Genomic DNA, 23,929 nt, shown 5'->3' on the forward strand with positions numbered 1-23,929 from the left:
GTGAAAGCGTAACAGACAGACAGACAGAGTTACTTTCGCATTTATATATTAATAGTAGGGATTATCCATACTATAATATTATAAATGAAAAGTGTGTGTGTTTGTGTATTGTATGTTTGTCCGCTTTCATGTCTAAACGGAGCGACGGATCGACGTGATTTTTGGATAGATATAGTTTATGGGCCAGAGAGTGACATAAGCTATTTTTATCCCGGAAAATGTACATTCCCAAGGGAACAGCGCGCGATAACCGAATTCCACGCGGGCGAAGCCGCGGGCAAAAGCAAGTTTGTATTAATAAGTGGCAACCCTTGGTCGATTTCACCTAGATAATTCTGCGGCTTTTTAAAAGAAGAAGCTCGGTGGAATATGGTTGTGACGTTCCGTCACTAATAAGTGGTAATAATCTTGCTCTTAGGTTTCTGTCGTTTGCCCGAATTTAATTTATTTCCATATGTATAGTAATTCCTGAAGTAATTTATTTCTGAAACAGTATTTTCTTCAGGATTGATATAACCTAACCTAACCTCAGCCTATTCCATTCTGTAAGATGACATTTAAAAAAGTCCTGAAAGCATGGTTCTATATATTTATGGCAAACGTTGGTATGGGGCATACGGTATTTGACAACTCCTGATTTTGCCATATCTTAATATTCTTATAAAAATATAGATATACAGATAGTGTTTAGCGAAGAGTAAATTTAAATCGGTTGAAAATTGGTTTATAGTGATTTTTTGAAAACTCTATATACCTGTCTCTTTCTCTAACGCTTTTTCTTTGCAGCAAGTAGGCGGTACTGGCGTGTGACGTCACATGCCAGTATGTCTTACTCTGTTAAATCTTGAATTTCAAACCTTTATTACTTTGTTATTTGTAAAGGTAGCTTAAAAATTGTTTTTCCTATTCGATAACAGGCATTGTGAAGTTTTTAATTTATAAAACATATTCAAAATAGTCAAATACCGTATTATGGTGAAGTGATTCGTTGCTATTTATTTCTAGGTAGCGACGTATGACAGCTCCTGGCAGGGCCGCCGGCGATGCTGACGATATTCCGAAGATTGTTTGGATCGTTTCTGCCCCCGCACATAATAAAGCAGAATAACTTTGAACAATCTGCAAGCATTACTTCTTGCAAAGACTATAGGTGGCCAATGGCAGGTAAGTTTGAGTAACCGATAATTTTTTTTTCATATATCTGCCGGGTTGACTCCTGTGTCACCTGATGTAAAGTTGCAGATGAGCCAAATGGTGAATCGCGCTGGTTCAGTATCGAAACAGCCTATTCACCCTAGCTTGAAGAGCTTCAGGTTGTATTATATGGAAATATAGATGATGGAGCGAATTCCGTTTCTTAGCAGGTGGCATACTTTGGACATATTTTGGTTTATGTTTTATTTTTCAAAAAATACTGGCACTTGAGGTATCCATCTTAGGCTCTAGGTTGGCAAACGCATCTGCAATACCTGGTGTTTCTCGTAGAATTTTTTCCTTGGCTGAGGTCTTTCCGACAAGCGCTGGTAGTTTAAAAAAAAATACACGTAAGTGTCCATTGCGGCCTATTTACTGAATAAATGATTTGGATTTGAATTTTGACTTGTGATGGCAGTGCTTTTTTTACAACTTTTTTACCCCCATAGCTAAAAGAGGCTAGTTCTAAGTTTAATGAGTGCATGTATGAAAAAGAATACCCTTCTCGGGCAAATCTTATTTCTTCAAACATACCGATTATAATAACTAAAGGCAACAAAACTATATACATATAGGCCGATAGGACTACTACGTTATTTTGAGGTATTAAGTTTCAAGAATTCTAAAGTTTCTTAATTTTTTGCCTGTGGGTACAGTCGTACCTATGAAGCTTATTGTAGCGTTTTGTGTCATTTTTGTTGCCTGCATTTTCAGCAATTTGAAGATTTGTGGTTGTTTTTTTTTTTTTTGAATAAATCTCGCAAAATAAATTTAAAGTTAAAAATAATTATGGCATCATATCTAGGATAGCCTGTGGAGTATGTAAACCAAATTTGTGTCATTTTCGTCCAGTGCAAACTGTTATATGGACAGTATGTAAAATGGTGTGAAAAAATTAACAGTTTATGAAATATTTATTTCCTATTTCAGATTACTTACATACGCCTATAAAAAAAGTTGTGCCAAATTAGACCACGCAAATTTTAAGATTTTAAATTATTTTGTTTTCTTAACCTACAAACGCTTAAAAAAATATTATAGTCATTAGAGTTCACATATTTTATATCATAAATGCATGATAAATCGACATTGTAAATTTGTGTCATTTTCGCCCACGATATTTAAATGAATAAAACATAAAAACAAATGGTTGCGGTCGAAAACGGGTCGCGCGGTCAAGCGGCGGGGCGACGGGGGCATAAGCACGCAAACACGTTCGTTCGGTACGATTTCATCTATGGGAAGCATTCATATTAGATAATACAAGTACTGTCGTCGCATGTAAGTAGGCAATTGCTGGCTGAGTATGAGTATTAAAACGCGAGTATGAGTATTCCAGCCGAGACTAATATAAACATTTTCTCAAAATGTATTACGATATTTAATTTTATATCAAATTGCAGGTGTATTTTCCTCTGAAAACACCACGAGCTGTTTCACACACATTAAAAAAAGTCCGAGGTTCTAACAAAATAACTGATACCTAATGGGTAGGTATCAGTTGTTTTGTTTTGTTTTGTTATTTTGATTTGCTAGATGTTTTTTTTTTCTGGAACCAGATTGAATTGGCTGTAGGTACAGCAGGGCTACTGCGAAACTCAAAACTCGAAGTTCGTATCGTACTGTCCCTCTCGCTCTCGTATTAAATACTGTAAGTGTCAGAGGGACCGCACGACACGAACTTCAAGTTTCGAGTTTCGTAATAGCCCTGACTCGTGCCAACTTAGATATTACCGTGACCAAGTTTGAGACTTGATAATAATAAAATTTAAATGCGACATTGTTGTCGAGTATAGCGATCCTGCAATGTTTTTAACTCTTTCATTTTTTTTTCGCTGGCCTTAAACTATGTACTTCGCCTATTATATAACTTAATGAGTATTGAATTGACTGACTTTTATCTCCGCTACGTAATAAACAAATTGCATAACTTTATTTTTTTGCATACTCTGAATGTAGTACCTATTCAAATAATTAAGTATGTAAATAATAGGTACATTAATTTAAGAATCAAAAAGGCTGATAGTTATATATAAAAAAGGTTGCCTGGAAGCTTAGAGCAACCCGGGCGGAAGGGAGTAGCCATTCGACGCGTTCCTCTCTGTCAAAGTACAAGCCCAATTGGGCATACGAATTTTATAAAACAAGGCGCGCTCGGATTTCAAACTATTAGACCGAATCGAGAAGCGCGAGTGAACGCGGCGGTGCTAAAAATATCGAATTGTTCAGTTTCCTGCTGTAAAAAGAGATCTGGGACATCAAGCTTGCAAAATTATAGTGTTACATTTCACATGGAAGTAAATTGTTATCGTATTATTGCTATTTAATTACATTAAACAACAAAGACGTACATTATTGTCGGATTCGTTTACCAACATCGAGTCCTAGCGGTACAAATTTCGGATCGGTCAAGCGATAAATCGCATAAGCGATAAAGCGATGACTTAATGATGTTACTGTCAATGTGTTAGTTTGGAGTCATCTGTAAACGAATTATTAGTGTATTGTTGGGTTATTTATGTGTTAACGTCGTCATTACAGTCAGTTGGCAGTTTTGTTTTTGCATCTAAATAAGCCGAACTGCACTTTTATGCACATTTCCCCCCGCAACAAACGCCAGAACTATTTTAAAGGTAATCTACCGCTAAGGTTGCTCCCTTCCGGTAGGAAGCCCGCGTTGCTCTAAGCCTGGAAGAGATCGTTCTTAAGCGATAAGGCCGCCTGTTGTTTACCCTTGTCATTTTCATTCTGTGTACCTGTTCTGTATCGCTTACTATTTTGGTGTACAATAAAGAGTCATTGTATTGTATTGTATTTTATATAAAAATTTAGAAATGGTATGTTAGTCGACAAAACTAATGTTAACTTTAACTGATTGGCATTAAGTTCGAAAATTCTAATGATCGAAATTTGACGTGGATCCTGCTTATGACGCTAAAGTCGGATTTGTATTTATTTATCTGTCGTGTCGTGTCGTGTCGTCACGCATATATATAGTTAATTTAAATCGATATCTATATCTATAAGTATCCCAATTTCAGCTAATGCTACCCAGCCGTTAAAGCATGATTGAGTAACAAACATCAAGATATATAAACTTTCGCATATATAATATTAGTAGGATGTGATCTAGCCCCTAAGCCCCTTCTCTCTCACTCGAACTTAAAGGAAGATGGATATCTTGTATCTTGGGTGTCTTGTATGGTCTTGTATGCCCAGCTCTAAAACCTGGCTATCGCGTCACTGCATATCTAAAATAGCAGCGCTTAGCGTCAACAATCCTACCGGTGTGAAGTTAGCGGCCGATTATAACCCAACCAAATTAAGAAGTTTAAGTTATTATTTGCATTTGTGTGTTCATAAGAGTGACAAAAACACAATAACTAGCTTATATTCAGGGAGAAGTATTCAACCTGAACGTCTGGTGAAGCAAGAAAATTATTGCCAGCTACACCATATGAAAAAAAAACACCAACATGGAAATGAGAACCTCTTCAAATCTTTCCATAAAATAACACTGGACACTAAAAGCTTTCTATAAAAGCTGCAACTGTTAACTAACCTCATCTAGTCTAGGAGCCACATCCAATTTGGAAACGGGAACTCTCCGGTTTTTTGTGGCATGTTATTACGCACGCTGAGAGCTTTCGATCAACGCTTCAAATGTCCAGTAACCTCGTTTCGTTTTGATGAAAAGGTAGAATTAAAGCTAGCGGCCGATAAAAAAAACAACTAAATAAAAATAAACATTGATTGGAAAACGCCTTCCTCCTAGATATTATATTAATATCTAGAAAGATATTATATATTAATATGATTATGCATTTCAAAAGCTTCGATCAAATGCGAAACTACCCATAACCAACATCTAGTACGGGAGCTACGCCCAAATAAAAGTAGGGAGCCGAAAATGTATGCAGTAATATAAAAAACGACCAACTTGGAAATGCGAACTTCTTTAAATCTTTCCATATTATAATACTGAATACTAAAAGCTTTCGATACAAGCTGCAAGAGTTTAGTAACCTTATCTAGTTTAGGAGCCACACACGATTTAAAAAAAAGCGGCGTATTTTTTTTTTTGTAATAAAATGTGAATAACAATATGTTGGAAATGCGAACCTCTCCAGTTTTTTCTGGCATATTATTACGAATGCTGAGAGCTTTCGATGAACGCTTCAAATGTCCACTAATCTCCTTTCGTTTTGAAGAAAAGGTAGAGTTAAAGTTAGCGACCGAAAAAAAAACTAAAAAAAAAAATAAAAAACAATTTGAAAATGCATTTCATCCAGAAATTTTAATAAGATGATTATGCATTTAAAAAGCTTTCAATCAAATCCGAAACTGCCCATAACCAACGTCTAGTACGGGAGCTACGCCCGAATAAAAGTAGGCGTAGTGCGTAATAATATGCCAGAAAAAAACTGGAGAGGTTCGCATTTCTAACAAGTTGTTATTCTCATTTTATTACAAAAAAAATACGCCAGTTTCTTTAAATCGGGTGTGGCTCCTAAACTAGATGAGGTTAGTAAATTCTTGCAGCTTTGTATCCCGTATTGGAAAGACTTAAAGACTTAAAGAGGTTCGCATTTCCAAGTTGGTCGTTTTGTCATATTACTGCAAAATTTTTCGGCCGCCTACTTTTATTCGGGCGTAACTCCCGTACTAGGCTTTGGTTATGGGCAGTTTCAGATTTGATGGAAATCTTTTCAAATGCATAATCGTATTAATAAAATATCTGGAAGGAACACGTTTTCTAATCAATGTTTTTTTTATTTTTGTTGTGATTATTTTCGGCCGCTAACTTTAAATCTACCTTTTCTTCAAAACTAAAATGAGGTTACTGGACACTTGAAGCGTTGATCGAAAGCTCTCAACGTGCGTAATAACATGCCACAAAATACTGGAGAGGTTCGTATTTGCTATTTGCAACATGTCGTTTTTCTCATTTTATTACAAAAAAAAAATACACCGCTTTCATTAAATCGGGCGTGGCTCCTAGACTAGTTGAGGTTAGTTAGCAGTTGCAGCTTTAGTAGAAAGCATTTAGTATCCAGTGTTATTTTATGGAAAGACCTGAAGAGGTTCGCATTTCCATGTTGGTGTTTTTTTTTTTCATTTTAGTTTCGAAGTTTTATATGCTGCTTGTTTTAATCTGGTGTAGCTGGCAATAATTCTCTTGCTTCACCAGACGTTCAGGTTGAATACTTGTCCATAAATATAAACTTGTTTGTGTCATACTAACTACTAAATATAAACTAGTTTGTATCATATATCAACTAGTGTGTGTGTGTTTTTGTCAGACCTCACATGCAAATAAAACCTCAAACTTCTTAATTGGGTTGGGTTATAATCGGCTGCTAACTTTTGGCCGCTTACTTCACACCGGTATCTGGTAGTAACATCTTGGTAAAGCAGCCAGGAGCGTCTCCTCAGAAGGGAACGCCTCAGTGATTAATGACATCGATTTGAAATTTGGTACGGAAGTGTTGTTTAGATACAATGAAATTACAGTCAACCAAAAGTAATCAGCAAAAAAAACTAAAACTTATTAGGTAGGTATCTCGTAAAAAATTGCCATGGGATAGGCATAAAATCTCGAAATGACAAGCGCTAGACTTAAATTCATAAAATTTGCACAGCTGTTTTTAATACAAAGTCAATGATAACTATGATGTAATTTTTGGGATTACCCATGAGAATTCAGTAAAATCTCGAAATCAATTAAACTGTCAGATTACGCGTGCGAAGCCGCGGGTATTATAAACAAACGAACGCTGCCAGCCGGCGCCCAAGCACCCGATGTACTCTTCCCCGCGCTCGCCATTCGCGCGAAGTACGTTTCGTGGTAGTTTTTTTTTCAAATAATGAGAATCCGTGGATGAAAATGACACAAATTATGAATAGTGTTTTTTTACACCGTTAATAATCAAAACACATAAACTCTAACAACTTGAATTTTCTTTTGTGGGTTTTACAGGGTATTGTATTAAAAAAAAATAATATCTATAAATATCGTGGATGAATTTGACACAAAATATTTTGGATAACAGATATCAGTATTTTAAAACGTCTGACATCTTTTTAACAAACTGTAATATTCTTTTAGAGTTAGTTGGGCGAAATGTTAGGTACTGGTTAAAAATCAGGATTCCCGTGGATGGATATGACACAAAATGCCTATGTACATCAGTTACTGCTCAGATATTAATAAGAAAGTAAAATTTTCGTCTTTAATTTTTTTTCGTCCAATACTAATGGAAAACACTAATACCTAAATTTCTACTTATGCAGGCACCCAAAATGACACAATTTTTTGTATTAGGTTGGGCAAATGCTCCGGAAGCTATATGCGAAAAATAAACAACTTTAATATTTTTGAAGCCTCAAAACGTAGTCCTACGGGTCTAATAGGTCAACAAATGTTTGAAGTATTTTCAACCACTTACCTATATATATCAACTTTCTTTGCAGGCCTTCGCAATATCCACGGCATTTGTCCACCAGAAGTCGTCAGGTTCCTCCTGGACCTGTTCAAATATAACGACAACTCAAAGAACCATTTTTCGGATAACTACTACAAGGCAGCGTTGGTGGATGCTCTGGCGGCGACCATCACGCCTGTTATATCCGTGTTGCAACCCGTAAGTTGGTCTTTTAACCGTCTTTTAACCAGTTTATCTTACTGAGACGCACCATTAAAAGGTAGAGTGAGTCGAATGGCCGAAATTCGAAAATCGAAGTTCTTATCGCTCCGTCCCGTTGGCGCTAATATTATTTCATACGAGAGCGAGAGAGACGGTACGATACAAACTTCGATTTTCATATTTCCTAGTAGCCCTGCTGGCGTAGACGCAATAAAAAAAATCACCCCCACTTTACATCTATGGGAGGTACCTTCAGCCAATAAGTGGTCTATCAATTTTTAAACAAGTTCCTATCAAATGAATATGTCGCTAAAGTAGAACTTTCAAGTTGACAGACACGTCTATTGGCATTATTGTTTTATGACATGCAAACGATTATCAACTTTAGGGTGGTAGACCACATATTTGGCTGATGGTACCCTAAAAAAATTATTTTTATATTTTATTTTACCACTTTGTCGGCGTGACTGATATGTATGTATATTCATGCCAAATTAAAGCTTTCTAGTACTAACAGTCTCTGAGCTTAGCCGCGGACGGACAGACAGACTTACAGACATGGCAAAACTATAAGGGTTCCTAGTTGACTACGGAACCCTATAAAATCAAAAACCCAACTGCTTAAAAAAAAACTAACTTAAAGCTCAACAATTCCCAGTAATGAATCCTGACCGTTGAACTTTTAAGTTACTTAACAGAATTCTAGACTACTAGACTGGTTTTTCCTTTTTAGTTTTTATTGAAAGTTTTTAGACACTTTAAACGCTTATCCATTTACAGGGTGCCCCAATAACAGCGGACTCTCTCTCAGCGGATACGAAGCTGGTCTTAGAAGAGATCACCCGCGTGCTAAACTTGGAGAAAGTGTTGCCATGCTACAAAAACACGGTGACTGTCAGCTGTTTGCGTGCGATACGCCGATTGCAGCAGTGCGGGCATCTGCCGAGCATACCTATGGTTTTTAGAGCGTACGCGCAATACGGACAGTATGTTGGTAAGTGCATGACGGAAATCCGGTTGAGTGCGTGTCCAACTCACCCTAGGGGTCATTATTTTTTATTCATCATTTCATTCAAGTATTTCCTAAGCAACGAAAGGAACTTGAAATTTAGTAAGAAGATTGCCAAGCTCTCTCCCTCTCCCTCTCCCTCCCTCTTCATCTCCCTCTCCCTCTCCCTCCCTCTCCCTCTCCCTCTCCCTCTCCCTCTCCCTCTCCCTCTCCCTCTCCCTCTCCCTCTCCCTCTCCTCTCCTCTCCCTCTCTCCCTCTCCCTCTCCCTCTCCCTCTCCCTCTCCCTCTCCTCTCCCTCTCCCTCTCCTCTCCTCTCCCTCTCCCTCTCCCTCTCCCTCTCCCTCTCTCCTCTCCCTCTCCCTCTCCCTCTCCCTCTCCCTCTCCTCTCCCTCTCCCTCTCCCTCTCCCTCTCCCTCTCCCTCTCCCTCTCCCTCCCCTCCCTCTCCCTCTCCCTCTCCCTCTCCTCTCCCTCTCCCTCTCCCTCTCCCTCTCCCTCTCCTCTCTCTCCCTCTCCTCTCCCTCTCCCTCTCCCTCTCCCTCTCCTCTCTCCCTCTCCCTCTCCCTCTCCCTCTCCCTCTCCTCTCTCCTCTCCCTCTCCCTCTCCCTCTCCCTCTCCCTCTGCCTCTGCCTCTGCCTCTGCCTCTGCCTCTGCCTCTGCCTCTGCCTCTGCCTCTGCCTCTGCCTCTGCCTCTGCCTCTCCCTCTCCCTCTCCCCCCCTCTCTCTATCTCTCTCTCTCTCTCTCTCTCATTTGTTTCATTGTTTTTTATTAGTATTGTAATTAGTTATATCAATGTGGATTTTTTTAAATAGTTGAAACGTGAAATAGTATGCCAAACTAATTTGTTAAGAAAACGATTCTTAATTAAAATATTGCCAGTAAACGTTAAGAACAATGGAACTTGAATATCTGATTAGCAAATGGTTTTCTTGGCAATTCTGTAATGATATGTTTGCATAGTTTGTTGTTTTAAGATAATTGGTGCTGTAAAAGACATTGGTGTAACTGTAATCTATCTACAATATACGTAACACAATTTAGACTTTTTGTACCTGTTATCTTCAGCGCAAATATAAGATAGAATATTCGAATCGCATACTAATAGATAAAAAAAAAACTTGTTCTTGCATAATTATAAAAGCATGGGAGAAATAATTTTGAAACCCTAAAATTAAAAAAAAACCGTTGAACCTTACCAAAAAACCCGTGTTGAATTAAGCTACAGGTGGTAGGACCATGTGCAAGGTCCGCCCGGATTGCTACAATAATCTTGCTCGCTAATCCTACCGTGAAGCAGCAGTGCTTGCACTGTTGTGTTTCGGCGTGGAGAGTAAGACATCCGGTGAAATTATTGGCACTTGAGGTATTCCATCTTAAGCCTCTAGGTTGGCAACGCATCTGCAATACCCCTGGTGTTGCAGATGTTTATGGGCGGTGGTGATCTCTTACTCACTTGCTCGTTTGCCATCCAGTCGAATAAAAAAAAAGCTTATTCAGTCAGTGGCTAAGACGCCACAAACTAAACCGGCAGAAGCGTCAAACTCTACCCTCTATGCATAACCCCGGATGTTCCTTCGACCTTCGAATCCTCTACAGTAAAAGAATGTTAATGCCGCTCGGGACTCGTCGGTTTTCTTCGTTTTCCTGAAGATTTAAATGAGAAAGAAAAAGAAAATCGATCTTGTGTTTCAAGCTCCGAAAGACATTAGCAAATAGCAAACTAGTTTAAATTAGTTTAAGTTTAAAAACTAAATTTTCCTTGTTGACACATAGCTCCACTTACCTGTATAGATAGAGTCATGCACGATGACGCGTGCCGTGATTCTTATTACAATGTCATTAATGGCTAATTTTGTCGTGGATGCCACTAGGTTATCTAACTATCTAATACCCTTAAACGAGCAATTCTTGTATATATATTTCGTATATATAAACGGCTCCAACGATTTCGATGAAATTTGGTATGTACGGGTTTTCGGGGATGACAAATCGATCTAGCTTGGTCTTATTTGTGGGAAAACGCTTATTATCGATATTTAGCCCGAGCAAAGCTCGGTCGTCCAGCTACTAATCTTTACATAGTCTGACTAATACTATAGATGCGAGAGTTTGTAAGTCTTTTTGTTTGTTACTTCATCACGTCTAAAACAATGAACTGATTTAGATGAAATTTGGTTACAGATAGTTGGTATCCCAGTGAAGGACATAGAATAGTTTTTATCCCAGAAAATTGCATAGTTCTCGCGGGATAGTGAAAACCCGGAGTCGCAGGTTACGGCTAGTATAAAATAAAGTCGCTTCTCTCCTTCTGTCTGTATGTATGTACACTTAGATCTTTTATACCAAGCAACGGATTTCAATGCTGTTTACATCAATAGATATTATAATAATTCATAACCCTAACCCTAATGTAGACAAAAGCGTAAGTAGCGTAGTAGAAATAAGCAACCTGAGATATGTATGCATAGGAAAAATTCGTGTCTAGATTCCTGTCCAGCGGTGGTGTAGGGGTTATAGCACGCAGCACGGATTGCTGAGGACCTGGGTTCGATTCCCAGCGCTGGTCTCTTTTTCTGGTTTTTCTGTGCATCCATGTCTCAGTTTGTATTTTCAGTAGACAAAAATCCTTTTATATTCATTAGACGTCCGCCGCGCAGCCTTCGAGTGCCTAGTCGACTTCGTCCGAGTGGACGGCAAGCCGGAGGACCTCAGTTCCCTCCTCACGACCGTGGAGAGCGACCCCGACCCCCACGTGCGGCACGCGCTGGCGCGGCTGCTGGTCAACATGCCGCCTTTTGAGAAGGCGCAGCGCCACCGGCTGGACACAGAAGCTGTTGTTCACAGGTACTAATGACCTAGTACTAATTCTGATAGTATTTCTCAGCTGAGGGTCTCCCCACATATACACATATACAGAGGCGGAATCAACATTATTACATTTTTTTTTTTTAAATTATTTTACAGCGCATTGGTGTTTCAACAGTAATGCTGTAATTTTTTGTTGATAAATAAACATAGACATCCAGTTGGCTCGGTTGGAAGCGGCTTGCATCTCGTTGGTGGACGTCCTAAGCTGCGCTTGCGGATCCGCGGTCTCCACTCGAGAACCTAGGCAACTGGAGGTCTACGGGGGAGGCCTATGTCCAACAGTGGACGTCCTATGGCTGATATGATGATGATGATGATGATGATGAAATAAATATAGAAAATAGCCTATACGAGTATAAATAGCTCGAAATAAAAGCGAAAAAGACTTCCAAGCGTTGGCAGGAGTCGGCCATCAATTCAATTGAAAATTTTATTGCCCTTCACGTTGTCACCATGCCCTTTTATTGCTTACCGACAGAGAAAACTATCTCCGAAATGCAAATATAAAATTCAAGTCAACACATTCTAGATAAGGTTATCTAAAGAGGCAGGTGTAATCATGATTATGTCATTGTTTGCTTTATTCTTGAACTAGCTGGCGCATGCGGCTTCGCTCTTTTTGTAGAATTCTACCCTGTAGGATTTTTTTAAAAATCTGTGCTTCTACGTTTTCTTAATGCAAATTTCAACCAGGGGCCGTATTGCCTAAAGTTTCTGACTCTCGCGATCGCAATCAAATGACAGATTTTGTATACAAAAATTGTCATTTGATTGCGATCGCGAGCGTCAGAGACGTTAGGCAATACGGTCTCTGGTTTGGGTTGGGAGTTGCTGAGCCAGTCATTCAGTCAGCCGGTCGGTCAGGCTTCTCTTTTTAAATAAGCAGGTATCAAATGTGACAGAAAAAACAATGGAAATATATATGAAACAATTTTACTAGGACTAGATTTTATTTCTGTACTAGGTCTACCAGTTTATAACAGGATGGCGGAATAAGGCTACAATGGCCGACCCCAAATGATATGGGAAATAGGCTGAGCAGATGATGACCGGAACTTTTTTTTTTTATTCGACTGGATGGCAAACGAGCAAGTGGGTCTCCTGATGGTAAGCGATCACCACCGCCCATAACATCTGCAACACCAGGGTTATTGCAGATGCGTTGCCAACCCAGAGGCCTAAGATGGGATACCTCAAGTGCCAGTAATTTCACCGGCTGTCTTACTCTCCACGCCGAAACACAACAGTGCAAGCACTGCTGCTTCACGGCAGGATGATGCAGGCAGCAAGATGGTGGTAGCAATCCGGGCGGACCTTGCACAAGGTCCTACCATCTGCAAAATCTCTCCCAGTTTCATCCAAATCAGGATTTCTCGCTAGCTATTCAGGACAGGCTAGTTGGTGCTAGTATAGTGGGGTTCATTTGGCAACTTTGACATTGGCGCCATGTTTGTGATTGGGTAAATTACTAAAGTAACTAAATGAGCCAATCGCAAGCAAAACTGTAACGTCAAACGGACCTCTTGATGCTAATGCCATCTAGCGATATTAAACCTGTCAAAAACCCTCATTGGTTAGATTTTTCAGCATTTTTTTAAATTGTTTTTTTTTCCAGACTATGGAACAACATAAACAGCCACCTGTCAAATGATGCACGTTTACGATGCGACCTAGTAGATCTCTACTACACGTTATACGGACTGAAGAGGCCAATATGCGTGCCCTTGCCAGAAATACAAGCGATGATGAAGCAAATGCAGCACAAGGAACGCGAGAGGATGGAGCGAGAGAAGGAAAGGGTGAAGGAAAAGGAAAGGCAGAGGGAACTGGAAACCAAGCCTGTTATAAAACAGGAGATTGACGAGGTATGCGATGATGTAATTATGTTTTCACACCTCTCCTTCAGAAAAGTAACTTTTCCTCCCTGGCGAGAGGGAGCAAAGTGCAACTTTTCTTTTCAAGGCTTTTCGAAGTGTTTTTATAAGTGTTGATAATTGTAAAACTGCGCCATTTTTTTATGCTGGTTGCTCTTTAATTATATTTAGAATTGATTTTTTTTCAAGTTTCTTAATGCTCTATGTGATAAGTTGTATAAGCCACTCGAGAGCAAAATTATTTTTCACCTTGGGCGTTAACACTTGAATCCCTCATTACGCTCAGGATTCTATTGTAGAATCCTTCGCTACATTCTGGATTCAATGTACCCCCCTCGCCGTAAATACATCATTTTGCTCCCTTTTGACACAAATAACTATTGTGTTTTTGTATTTAATGAAACTTTAAACAAAAATGTATGTTTTTTCTTCTCAGATCAAATTCGAAGCCGAAGAGCCTGTGATCCAAGAGCAAAGCATCCTCATTCCGACCCCGATGGACCTCGATCACAAAGATGACGTTCTGCCCGTACCCGTCGCCAGCATTAAGGAGGAGGACGTCAAGATTGACATCACTACCGTCCATGACATGCCGATCAGGGTATTCAGTGGTGTAAGTTAGATTCAAATCAAAGTCAAAGTCAAAATGTCTTTATTCAATTTAGGCTAAAACAAGCACTTATGAATGTAAAAAAAATCTACCACCGGTTCGGAAAAACCTCTGTTGAGAAGAATCCGGCAAGAAACTCAACGAGGTATATTTTTATTAAACAGATTTACAGATTACTTCTAAGTTAGATAAATTCAGTGGTATAAGTTAGATAACTTTTAAGTTAAATAATTCAGTGGTTATTAGTTAGATAAGTTTCAACTTAGGTAAATTCAGTGGTTATTAGTTAGATAGGTTTCAACTTAGGTAAATTCAGTGGTTATTAGTTAGATAAGTTTCAACTTAGGTAAATTCAGTGGTTATTAGTTAGATAAGTTTCAACTTAGGTAAATTCAGTGGTTATTAGTTAGATAAGTTTCAACTTAGGTAAATTCAGTGGTTATTAGTTAGATAAGTTTCAACTTAGGTAAATTCAGTGGTTATTAGTTAGATAGCATCTAAGTTAGATAACTTTTTACATATATAGATTCTGTGGTGTTAGTTAGATAACTTCTAAGTAGTAAGATAAATTCAGTGGTGCAAGTAAGAGCATAAAAAGTCAATTTATTTGGCCTAAAACCAGCATAAATATGAAGTTTAGGAACATGACAGGTGAAAATATTATTAATGAAATTCCAGTACAAAATCGCAAATACTATTTAGGTACTTCTAGTTACACTCTTACTGATCTAGTTTTTGCCTGAATGATATTTATTAGGGGCCATCCATAAATTGTCACACAAAATTTGACCATTTTTAGCACCCCCCTTGTCACACGTATTTCTATGAAAATTGGAATTATTTCGTTCCTGTGTCACAAACCGCTAGACTCCCCCCCCCTAAATGTGTGACGTAACTTATGCATGACCCCTTACTCAGCTGGGCCTAGAGCGTTCGTTCTTGCGAGGAGCTCTTCGACGCATTGAGGTCAAAAAGCTTTATCACTTCTGTTACACAGGATGATTCAAAGCGCGAGTTCATCTCGGACAACGCGGCGCCGCTGCCGGGCATCCCCGGCTCGTCGGGCCCGGTCGGCTTCGAGCCGGGCATGTTCCGACACGACAAGGACGACATAGGCGCTCCTAAGGTAAAACAAATATTACAGGGATGGTGAACCTTTTTTGGCGAACGTGCCATTTTTTACACGCGGCTTTGCACACGTAATCCGTTAAATCCGACAGTTACTAAATTCCCATTGGAATTCCCAAAAATCGCATTGCGGATTTCTTTGTCGTTGTATTAAAACATTTGCGCCAAATTTCATGTCTCTAATCCTAGAAAATCCGGTTAAAACTTTGATCCCTTGGGAAGATTGGAATAAAAAGTAAGCTATGTGTTATTTTAGACGTCCGTATATCTACATACCAAATTTAATCCAAATCGGTCCAGCCGCTGTACGATAAAAGAGTAATAAACAGAAACTTCCGTGGGAATTCCAAAAGAAGGAGGGCTGTACCCAGCAGGGCATTACTTTTGACCTGATTTAACAATTATATTTGTTCTTCATTACAGGCCAAGAAAAAGAAGAAGGACAAGAAGAAACATAAACATAAGCACAAGCACAAACATAGCAGTAAAGAAAAATCCGGTAAAGAAAAAGATCACCGTGACAAAGACCGGGCATTCCCTGCCCTGCTTCCCTCCAGCACTGACCATCTTAGAATAAAAGAGGAGACTCGGGAAACCCTAAGTTCTTTTAGCTCCAGCCAGAGCCCATCTGAAGATATCTCATCTATGCCGAGCAATATGAGTTTTTAGAATAATGTTAAAATTATTTATAAGATTAAAAATATCTTTATTAAAATAAGAGGTAAATGTGTTATCGAAACTTTGATTTCAAATATATTTTCTAAATAAATGATGACCATAATGTTTTTTTATGTATCTACTAAACTAGTCAATAGTTTATACTATAGTATCGAGGTTATTCATAACTAATACAATTCAAATTTATTTATTATTTCATCAATGAAAAATTACGGCATAGTTAACAATTAATTCGATATACAATTTAAAATACGTAAAATACACAACTATTTAGGGATTTTTATCTTTCTCTAAATACGCAGGAATACGGAATCTTTAAGAACAGTATTTAAAAATAAAGAAATTTTGACTGTCACCTGTATCTATATACTCGAAATTTATAGTATCTGTCAAAGACCATGAAGAACATGTAAAAAAATAGCTCTAAGTTAAATCTGCGATCCCAGTATAAATTTGACTTATGTCCAGTTCGATCGTCAAGCTACATACTTAAAAAAGTTCATGTATCACGGGAATCGTAAATTCACAATCATGCCTGAATTTCTTAAATCACTAGATAGAGCACAGTTTAAAAAGAAACTAAAGGAATGGTTACTAACCAAATGTTTCTCCAACCGGAATGAATATTATTTTAAATTTTTAATTGTAAGTTACTCACTAAAATTCACTAAATATTGTAAGTACGAAATGGATAAACTGTTTGATTTATAACTTCTTATAATTGTACACAGTTATTGACAATAAATTATTCTTATTCTTAAAAAACGGAACACCATACCGTCCGGCAAGATGTCCTAGTGCGGGATCTGTTGATGCTTCGCCTACTCTTGGAGCTAAAAATAAATGACAAGTATAATCATTTTAATATCTAGGCTAACAAGAGGCAAACAAAAATTGCAAATAAAACAACCCATTACCAGGGTTTGATCATCCAGTTAATAAATGCCCTCGAACCCCTATAAAAATAATGCAGGCGAGGCACAAATCGGATCCAGTATCTTCAGGATCATTGCTGATTGTTCTGCAAATTGTACCGCCTACGTACCGAGATATTAGACTTCTCAAAGCACGATGGAGAAGTGTACGCTCTATATACTTCTCATTTTTGGAGCAGTTATGTTGTTGTTATCCTGACGAATCGATTGGAAACTAAAATTCTGTAAGAGTTTCAGTTTTATAAAAAAAGTTTCCCACCCCTGCAAAGACTGATTGGTTCTAACGTAATTTGTCTTGTAGTTACGTAAGTTCGCAGAGAAACAATAAAATATGATATCATTGTTTATAAGTCTAGTCCCTGTTTATAGCAAACTAACAATAATGATATTTTTGATAATTGAATGCATTCCAATATAAATACTAGTGTACGTAAACGAGACAACTTCAGATTCTTCTCAGCACGAGTAGTGTTGTGAAACCTGTTTGGAGTTGTTGCTTCTACAATTTGGACGTGCACCATTAATTTCTGTTTAATTATAAAAGAAAAATGAATTAATAAGTTCTTTTTTGAAGTCGATAAAGAATAAAAATGCCTTCGTGCTTTTGGCTAGCAATTTTATTGTACGCGGTGTTTCTCTCGTGAAGAATTTTAACAAAATTGGTATTCTGTAAGTACAACGTCATAACAGTCGTTTAAATAATTTGCGGAAGTGTAAAATTTTACGAAAAATTGGTTGATTGGTTTCAGATAACCCGGCCCTTACACCAAGAGTTCTTTTTTTTGAAGCAAGATGCCACCTATGGCATATTTCTTAACGTTTATTGCAATATACGTGGTTTTCTTTTCATGATGAACCCAAACGACAATGGAATTTTGTAAGTAACTTGGCATTTATAAAGGTTCTATAACGGGTGTGGCCTGTAATATGAGCAAATAATTAAAACATAGATCATACTTGTCAAACTGAACAACAATAGTTCAGCTACTTTTAATAATAATTAGTTTTTTTAACTTTTATTACACTTTTAAGTTTATTCGAAGAAGCAATATAAAGCGAAATGCTTGATGTTTATAGCGTGAAAGGCGACGTCAGTTGTGTTCTAGGGTGGCGTACATTGATAGCAGTATTTAATTTGTATAAAAAAGGGAAAATCTAAAGACTCCATTATTAATAAAAAGTCGCTGAACTAATGTTGTTCAGTTTAACGAGGACGATCTATGTTTTAATTTTTTGCTCGTGGTAGGTACTAGCCACACCCAGTATATAAACACCGACCCTTAACCCGTTTTTTAAAAGCTTTTATTTAGTTTCACCTGCCCCGTTGTCTGTCTGTTGTCAAATCTTGCAAGTTAAATTCAACCAACTTCCAGTAGTTGGATTAACTTGACATTTGGCATACTTATGTAAATTGCGTGACAATATAATAATCTGGTAGTGACATATCCTGGGATTCCGGCCATAATCGTCTCCGCAGGATGGAACTGTTCAACGGTTAATGGCATCGACGTCGAGCAAATGTAGTTTGGGTGACAATGCAAAGTCGATAAAAAGTACAGTCAGCAAAAAAGCTTGTATTAAAAATGTTTTTTTTACCAAAAACTTATTTCTAATCTGATTAAAGTTTCCCACAGCTGGTTAAAGGCATGTAAAGTATCCTCTTATTACTGCTCCTTGTGTCAATAAATTGGTAACATTATTGATTTTCCCGGTTAATATAATCTCTGATCGGAACAGTAGGCCTTAATGACCAAATTATTAGTTTCTATAGTCCAGGGTTTCTCAAAGTGGGGTACCGCTATTCGACGGTAGGGGATTCGCGACAAGATTTACTTGATGGTGGCTGCAAGACTGGCAAGATGATTAAGATTGGTTTTTGGAGTCTTTTTGTATTTTTTATTTCAACTAGTAGTTGGGGTAGGGGTTCGCTGTCGTCTAGAAACTTTAACAGGGGTACGTGGAGCCATAAGTTTGAGAAACCCTGCTATAGTCTATTCAGGATAACATTGGACTCTAGAAGGTCACAGAAGCAGGGGTTCTAAACATTTTTTGTGAAGTCGTACCTAATAATGATGATGATGATGATGATGAATAAAAGAAGTAATAAGATAAAGTCATAATTTTGTTTACTTTGTAATTAGATTAATGTAATGTACTTACAAAATAACTCAATATGAACCCGTAATTTGCTACATCATATCAATTCGATTTATATTTATACATAATTTAATAACTGTGTTTAGTGGAATCATCCGCTCTCATTCCCTGTTTAAAAATATTCTATGCGTAGTTTCTGCTATGAAGTTCAAGCTTTTTTCCATTCAAAATTTCAACAAATTTGGTGCAGTGAAAAGTTAAATATTCGTATATGATTAAAGGTCATCACATTTTGATCAAAACTGGCGATTAAAAGCTACAAATAATGTATAGAATATTTTTTGAGTTAACAATATTCTAAACGTCCCGTTTCTTGCAGAATGTTCTTTACCTCTGCCAAAATAACAAAATAGGAAAAGTTTTTTTTAAATTATGATATGAAAAATAGTAATGTTAATCTCAATAATATTAATTATAATTGCGAAAGTTTTTAAGTCTGTATGTTTGTTTGTTACCTACCACTTCACGTCTTAACCGCTGAACCGATTTAGGTGAAATTCGGTATACACATAGTACAAGTCCCGGGGAAAGGACACAGAATAGTTTTTATCTCCGAAAATTGCATAGTTTCCGCGGGATAGCAATAAACGAATTCTACTTGAACGGAGTCGCGAGCAACAGTAAGTTAATGAACAATTGAAACTATGTTGACGTCTTCGATATTTTAATTAGAATTAAGTTTGGACCGTATACCAAAATAATGAAATTTATTAAATGACTTCCTAAAGCGTGCATTATAAAGAGCCTATTTTCCTTCTGTGCATTCCTATATTGAACAGACTGTATAGGCATTGCTGTGCGGGAAGCATATTATGTTCAACAGTGAATGTTCTAAGGCTGGTATGATGATGATGACGGGACATTGCTCATAAAACTGACAGAACTTGCATACCCATTTCCCTACGCCATACAAATCAAAAGGATACCTACTTATGTACCAAGACGTCAAAAATATACCTACAACTTTATGCCACTAACGATAAGGCCGAATATTTGACGCTATGGCGTATGGCTGTATAGTAGATATCTCTATGTCTTCGATTGTACAAGTGCATGTAAATAATTAGACACTATCTATGTAGGAAGTGGAATAAAATGTTGAAGATAAGATGATATTTATTTGCAGAAAAGGGGTTAGTTACATGTCTTAGTGTTATGTTAGATATTGTTCCTTCTTTTTTTCAGCTGTATTCATACAGCATGCACTCAATTATGTCTAAATGCACGTCATGTGTTTGAGGACATAAACAGAGTCTTATTTATTTTTTGTCTTTTTTCAGCGATCAAGAAGACGGATAAGGACACATACATAAACGCTAACGTAGAAACACACATGCAGCCACTTTTTAGTGTCGGGTCCATATCAGCTCGCATACTTATTGACAATCCGAATGTAATGTTTGTCCGAATTATCGTTTGTCATAACTCTACTCTGAATCCAATAATTGTACAGATTTTTTTAAAACAAACCTAACCTGACCTATAGTACCTAACCTAATGACCATTTAAAAATTTAAGAAAAAAATAAGTTTTTAGTGGAAAAAAATTATTACAAACGATGATTCGGACAAAAATTACGGTATGGCTAGCGAAGAGTATGCGAACTTTGGCGCTCCCGTTAGGGTCACCTGTCGGCTATTGAGTATGGTTATCTATTGTCGCCCACCACTAGCGTAATAATAAACAAATAAATAAATAAAAACATTTATTTCATGTTACCACTTGACACATACGAGTGACTAACTAGTAATATATGTAGCGCCACGAGAGTTAAAGTGAATGATTACACACACAGCTACAAAAATAACTGATTTTATAAAAGGACAATGAATTAAATGAACGACATGTTCTTGTGTGCGTGACTTCAACTCTGGTGGCACTACCTATACCAAACTACGTAGGTCCCTAACTCAACCGTCTAGACATAGCAACTACGCGGAGCTACTTGTATTTTTATCTACACCCATATAGCAAGTTCTTCATTATGCGTTCAAAAAACTATAGATAACAACCATCATTACGACATTGGATTCTGTGATGAACACCGCAGTATCGTAATGTTCATTACGACACCGAAATCGATATCGTAATGTTCAAATTACGATACTGAAATCGACATCGTAAGTAATGAACATTACCGCAACGGAGCGGTGGCGCAGTTCATCTTCGGGCACAGGAGCTTGTGGGGCAGACATAGTTCTTGTTGCAATGCAGGTCATTCTCAATGGTTCTTGAACGCATGATAGAGGATTTAATATATGGATGTAGATAAAGTAATGTATGCAACTGTACGTAATTAGGCCTTAAAACACTCGTGAGATCCTTTTATGAAACTCTGCTACCGTGCTACGCCTCGTTTCATAAAACCACACTCTTGTTTTAAGGACCCTTACTGCGTAACAGTTGCATAAACTACTAGTGTGGACATTAATAATATAATGCTTTCTTATGCAGATTAAAAATAACCATGATTCTTAACGGAAGTTTCTGTAAATATTAACAACACTAATGTGATGTAATGTATAATGTATTGTAATAAATCAATAACGTTCACTACTAACATGCATGATTTCTCATTAAGTGAAACGTAAATTTCTTTTGAGAGTAATAAAAATTTCTTCTTTAAACCGAAATATTCCACAATCGGGACTTACTTACTCGTATCACGCCTAACAACAAGTAATAATTACAATATAATATAAGGCAAACTTTGCTTTCCACGTGGTTTTTAAGCAGGAGGGTACCGTCCCTCTCTCTCGTATTAAATATAAGCGTCAGCGGGACGGCACGATATGAACTTCAATTTTCGAATTTCGTAGTAGCCCTGTAGGCTGTCGCCCGGGTAATGTAAAACCTCGGCTTTGGCTCGTGTGTCGCGTTTCGAATTACTATTGTGATCCAAATGTTTGGTATTGGGTGTCCTATCGATTGATTTCCTGTGGTAGTACAGCCAAAGGAAAAATCGACAGTACAGATATTTTTCTGTGGTAGCTTTTGTAGTATTTAGTATTTAGAATTTATTTATTTGGCAAAAAACATAAAATACATAAGACCTTATTCTAATAAGTCTTACAATATTATGCACCCTGGTAGGGTATAGCCACATTTATAATAATGTTATCTAATTCTATTAAACAACTAAAAAGTAAGATTGTACTTGCATTAAAGCTTAAAAACACGGTTACATTATACTATAAATTAAATTAGACTGTTATAAACTATTATCATCATCAGCCCGAAGACGTCCACTGCTGGACAAAGGCCTCCCCCTTAGAACGCCACAATGAACGACAACTTGCCACTTGCATCCACCGGTTTCCCGCCACTCTCACGATGTCGTCAGTCCACCTGGTGGGAGGCCTGCCAACGCTTCGTCTTCCGGTTCGTGGTCGCCACTCGAGGACTTTTCTCCCCCAACGGTTATCTGTTCTTCGAGCGATGTGGCCTGCCCATTGCCACTTCAATTTGCATATTTTTCCAGCTATGTCAGTGACTTTAGTTCTTCGACGAATTTCCGTATTCCGGATTCTATCGCGCAAAGAAACTCTAAGCATAGCTCTCTCCATAGCTCGTTGCGTGACTTTGAGCCTCTCTAAGAGGCCAACAGTTAAGGACCACGTCTCAGCGCCATAAGTCATCACTGGCAACACACACTGGTCGAAGACTCTAGTCTTCAGGCACTGCGGAATATTGGACGAGAAGACATCACGAAGTTTCCCGAACGCTGCCCATCCGAGTTGGATTCTTCGGGCGACCTCTTTGTCGAAGTTGGACCTACCCAACTGGACAACTTGTCCAAGGTAAACATAGTGGTCAACAACTTCGAGTACATCACTCCCAACGATAACCGGCACGGGTGTGACATGGACATTTGACATGATTTTAGTCTTGTCCATGTTCATCTTAAGACCCACCTGTTGGGAGACGATACTGAGGTCACTGAGCATAGTATTGAGCTCCTCCAGCGACTCCGCCATTATGACTATATCATCGGCAAAACGAAGATGGGTGATGTACTCGCCGTTGATATTGATGCCGAACCTGTTCCAGTCCAAGAGCTTGAAAACGTCCTCCAACGCATTTGTGAACAGTTTCGGAGAAATAACGTCTCCCTGTCTCACACCTCGCTGCAGTTGGATTGGTTGTGTACTCTCGTCCTGCAACCGGATCGACATAGTGGCGCTGCTGTACAAACTCTTTAACACCTCGATGTATCTATAGCCAATATGGCATCGCTGAAGGGACTGCAGTACAGCCCAGGTCTCGATTGAATCGAAGGCTTTTTCATAGTCCACAAACGCTAAACATAGTGGCCGATTATACTCCTCGGTCTTCTGTATAATCTGGCGGAGCGTGTGAATGTGGTCTATGGTGCTAAAGCCTTTACGGAATCCAGCTTGTTCGGGAGGCTGGAAATCATCAAACCTTCGCTCGAGACGATTCGTAATGACCCTCGAAAACAACTTGTATACATGACTCAGGAGTGAGATGGGTCTATAGTTCTTCAATAAGGTATTGTCGCCTTTTTTGAAGAAGAGCACCACCACACTCCTGTGCCATGCTTCCGGCGTGGTACCCTCAAGTATGACGGAATTAAATAACCTCTGGAGGACTACAAGTACCGGTTTACCACCCGCTCTCAGAAGTTCTGACGTGATTCCGTCATCCCCCGGAGCCTTGTTGTTTTTAAGTTGTTTGAGAGCCACTCTAATCTCGTACAGGCTGATATCTGGGATGTCTTCAGTGTAATGACGGGTTAGTTTAGCTCTGGTATCTTGAGCTGCACCTACAACGGGCTTCTGTGTCGAGGCATATAACTGTTTGTAAAA

General features: G+C 38.3%; 1 protein-coding gene and 1 long non-coding RNA gene across 2 annotated transcripts; both read left to right on the top strand.

The window, feature by feature from the left end:
- The first annotated feature begins 1,157 nt into the window (after positions 1-1,157).
- On the top strand, positions 1,158-16,115 carry LOC141427734 (transcription initiation factor TFIID subunit 2-like). Its single transcript, XM_074087327.1, has 8 exons — positions 1,158-1,164; positions 7,669-7,838; positions 8,622-8,835; positions 11,493-11,694; positions 13,334-13,583; positions 14,029-14,205; positions 15,200-15,328; positions 15,754-16,115. Exons 1-8 carry the CDS (start codon positions 1,158-1,160, stop codon positions 15,997-15,999), a joined length of 1,395 nt encoding a protein of 464 aa, XP_073943428.1. The 3' UTR covers positions 16,000-16,115.
- A 504-nt stretch (positions 16,116-16,619) lies between these two features.
- Positions 16,620-22,319, top strand: LOC141427827 (uncharacterized). Its single transcript, XR_012451370.1, has 3 exons — positions 16,620-17,612; positions 17,693-17,820; positions 20,381-22,319. It is a non-coding gene; the product is annotated as an uncharacterized lncRNA (long non-coding RNA).
- The last annotated feature ends 1,610 nt before the right edge of the window (positions 22,320-23,929 follow it).

The sequence above is a fragment of the Choristoneura fumiferana genome, chromosome 5 (assembly GCF_025370935.1).
Source record: "Choristoneura fumiferana chromosome 5, NRCan_CFum_1, whole genome shotgun sequence".
Classification (NCBI taxonomy): Eukaryota; Metazoa; Arthropoda; class Insecta; order Lepidoptera; family Tortricidae; genus Choristoneura; species Choristoneura fumiferana.

Coding starts and splice junctions, on each gene's coding strand:
- LOC141427734 (XM_074087327.1), top strand. Junction 7,839..8,621: donor TTATATCCGTGTTGCAACCC/GTAAGTTGGTCT, acceptor ATCCATTTACAG/GGTGCCCCAATAACAGCGGA. Junction 8,836..11,492: donor GCAATACGGACAGTATGTTG/GTAAGTGCATGA, acceptor TATATTCATTAG/ACGTCCGCCGCGCAGCCTTC.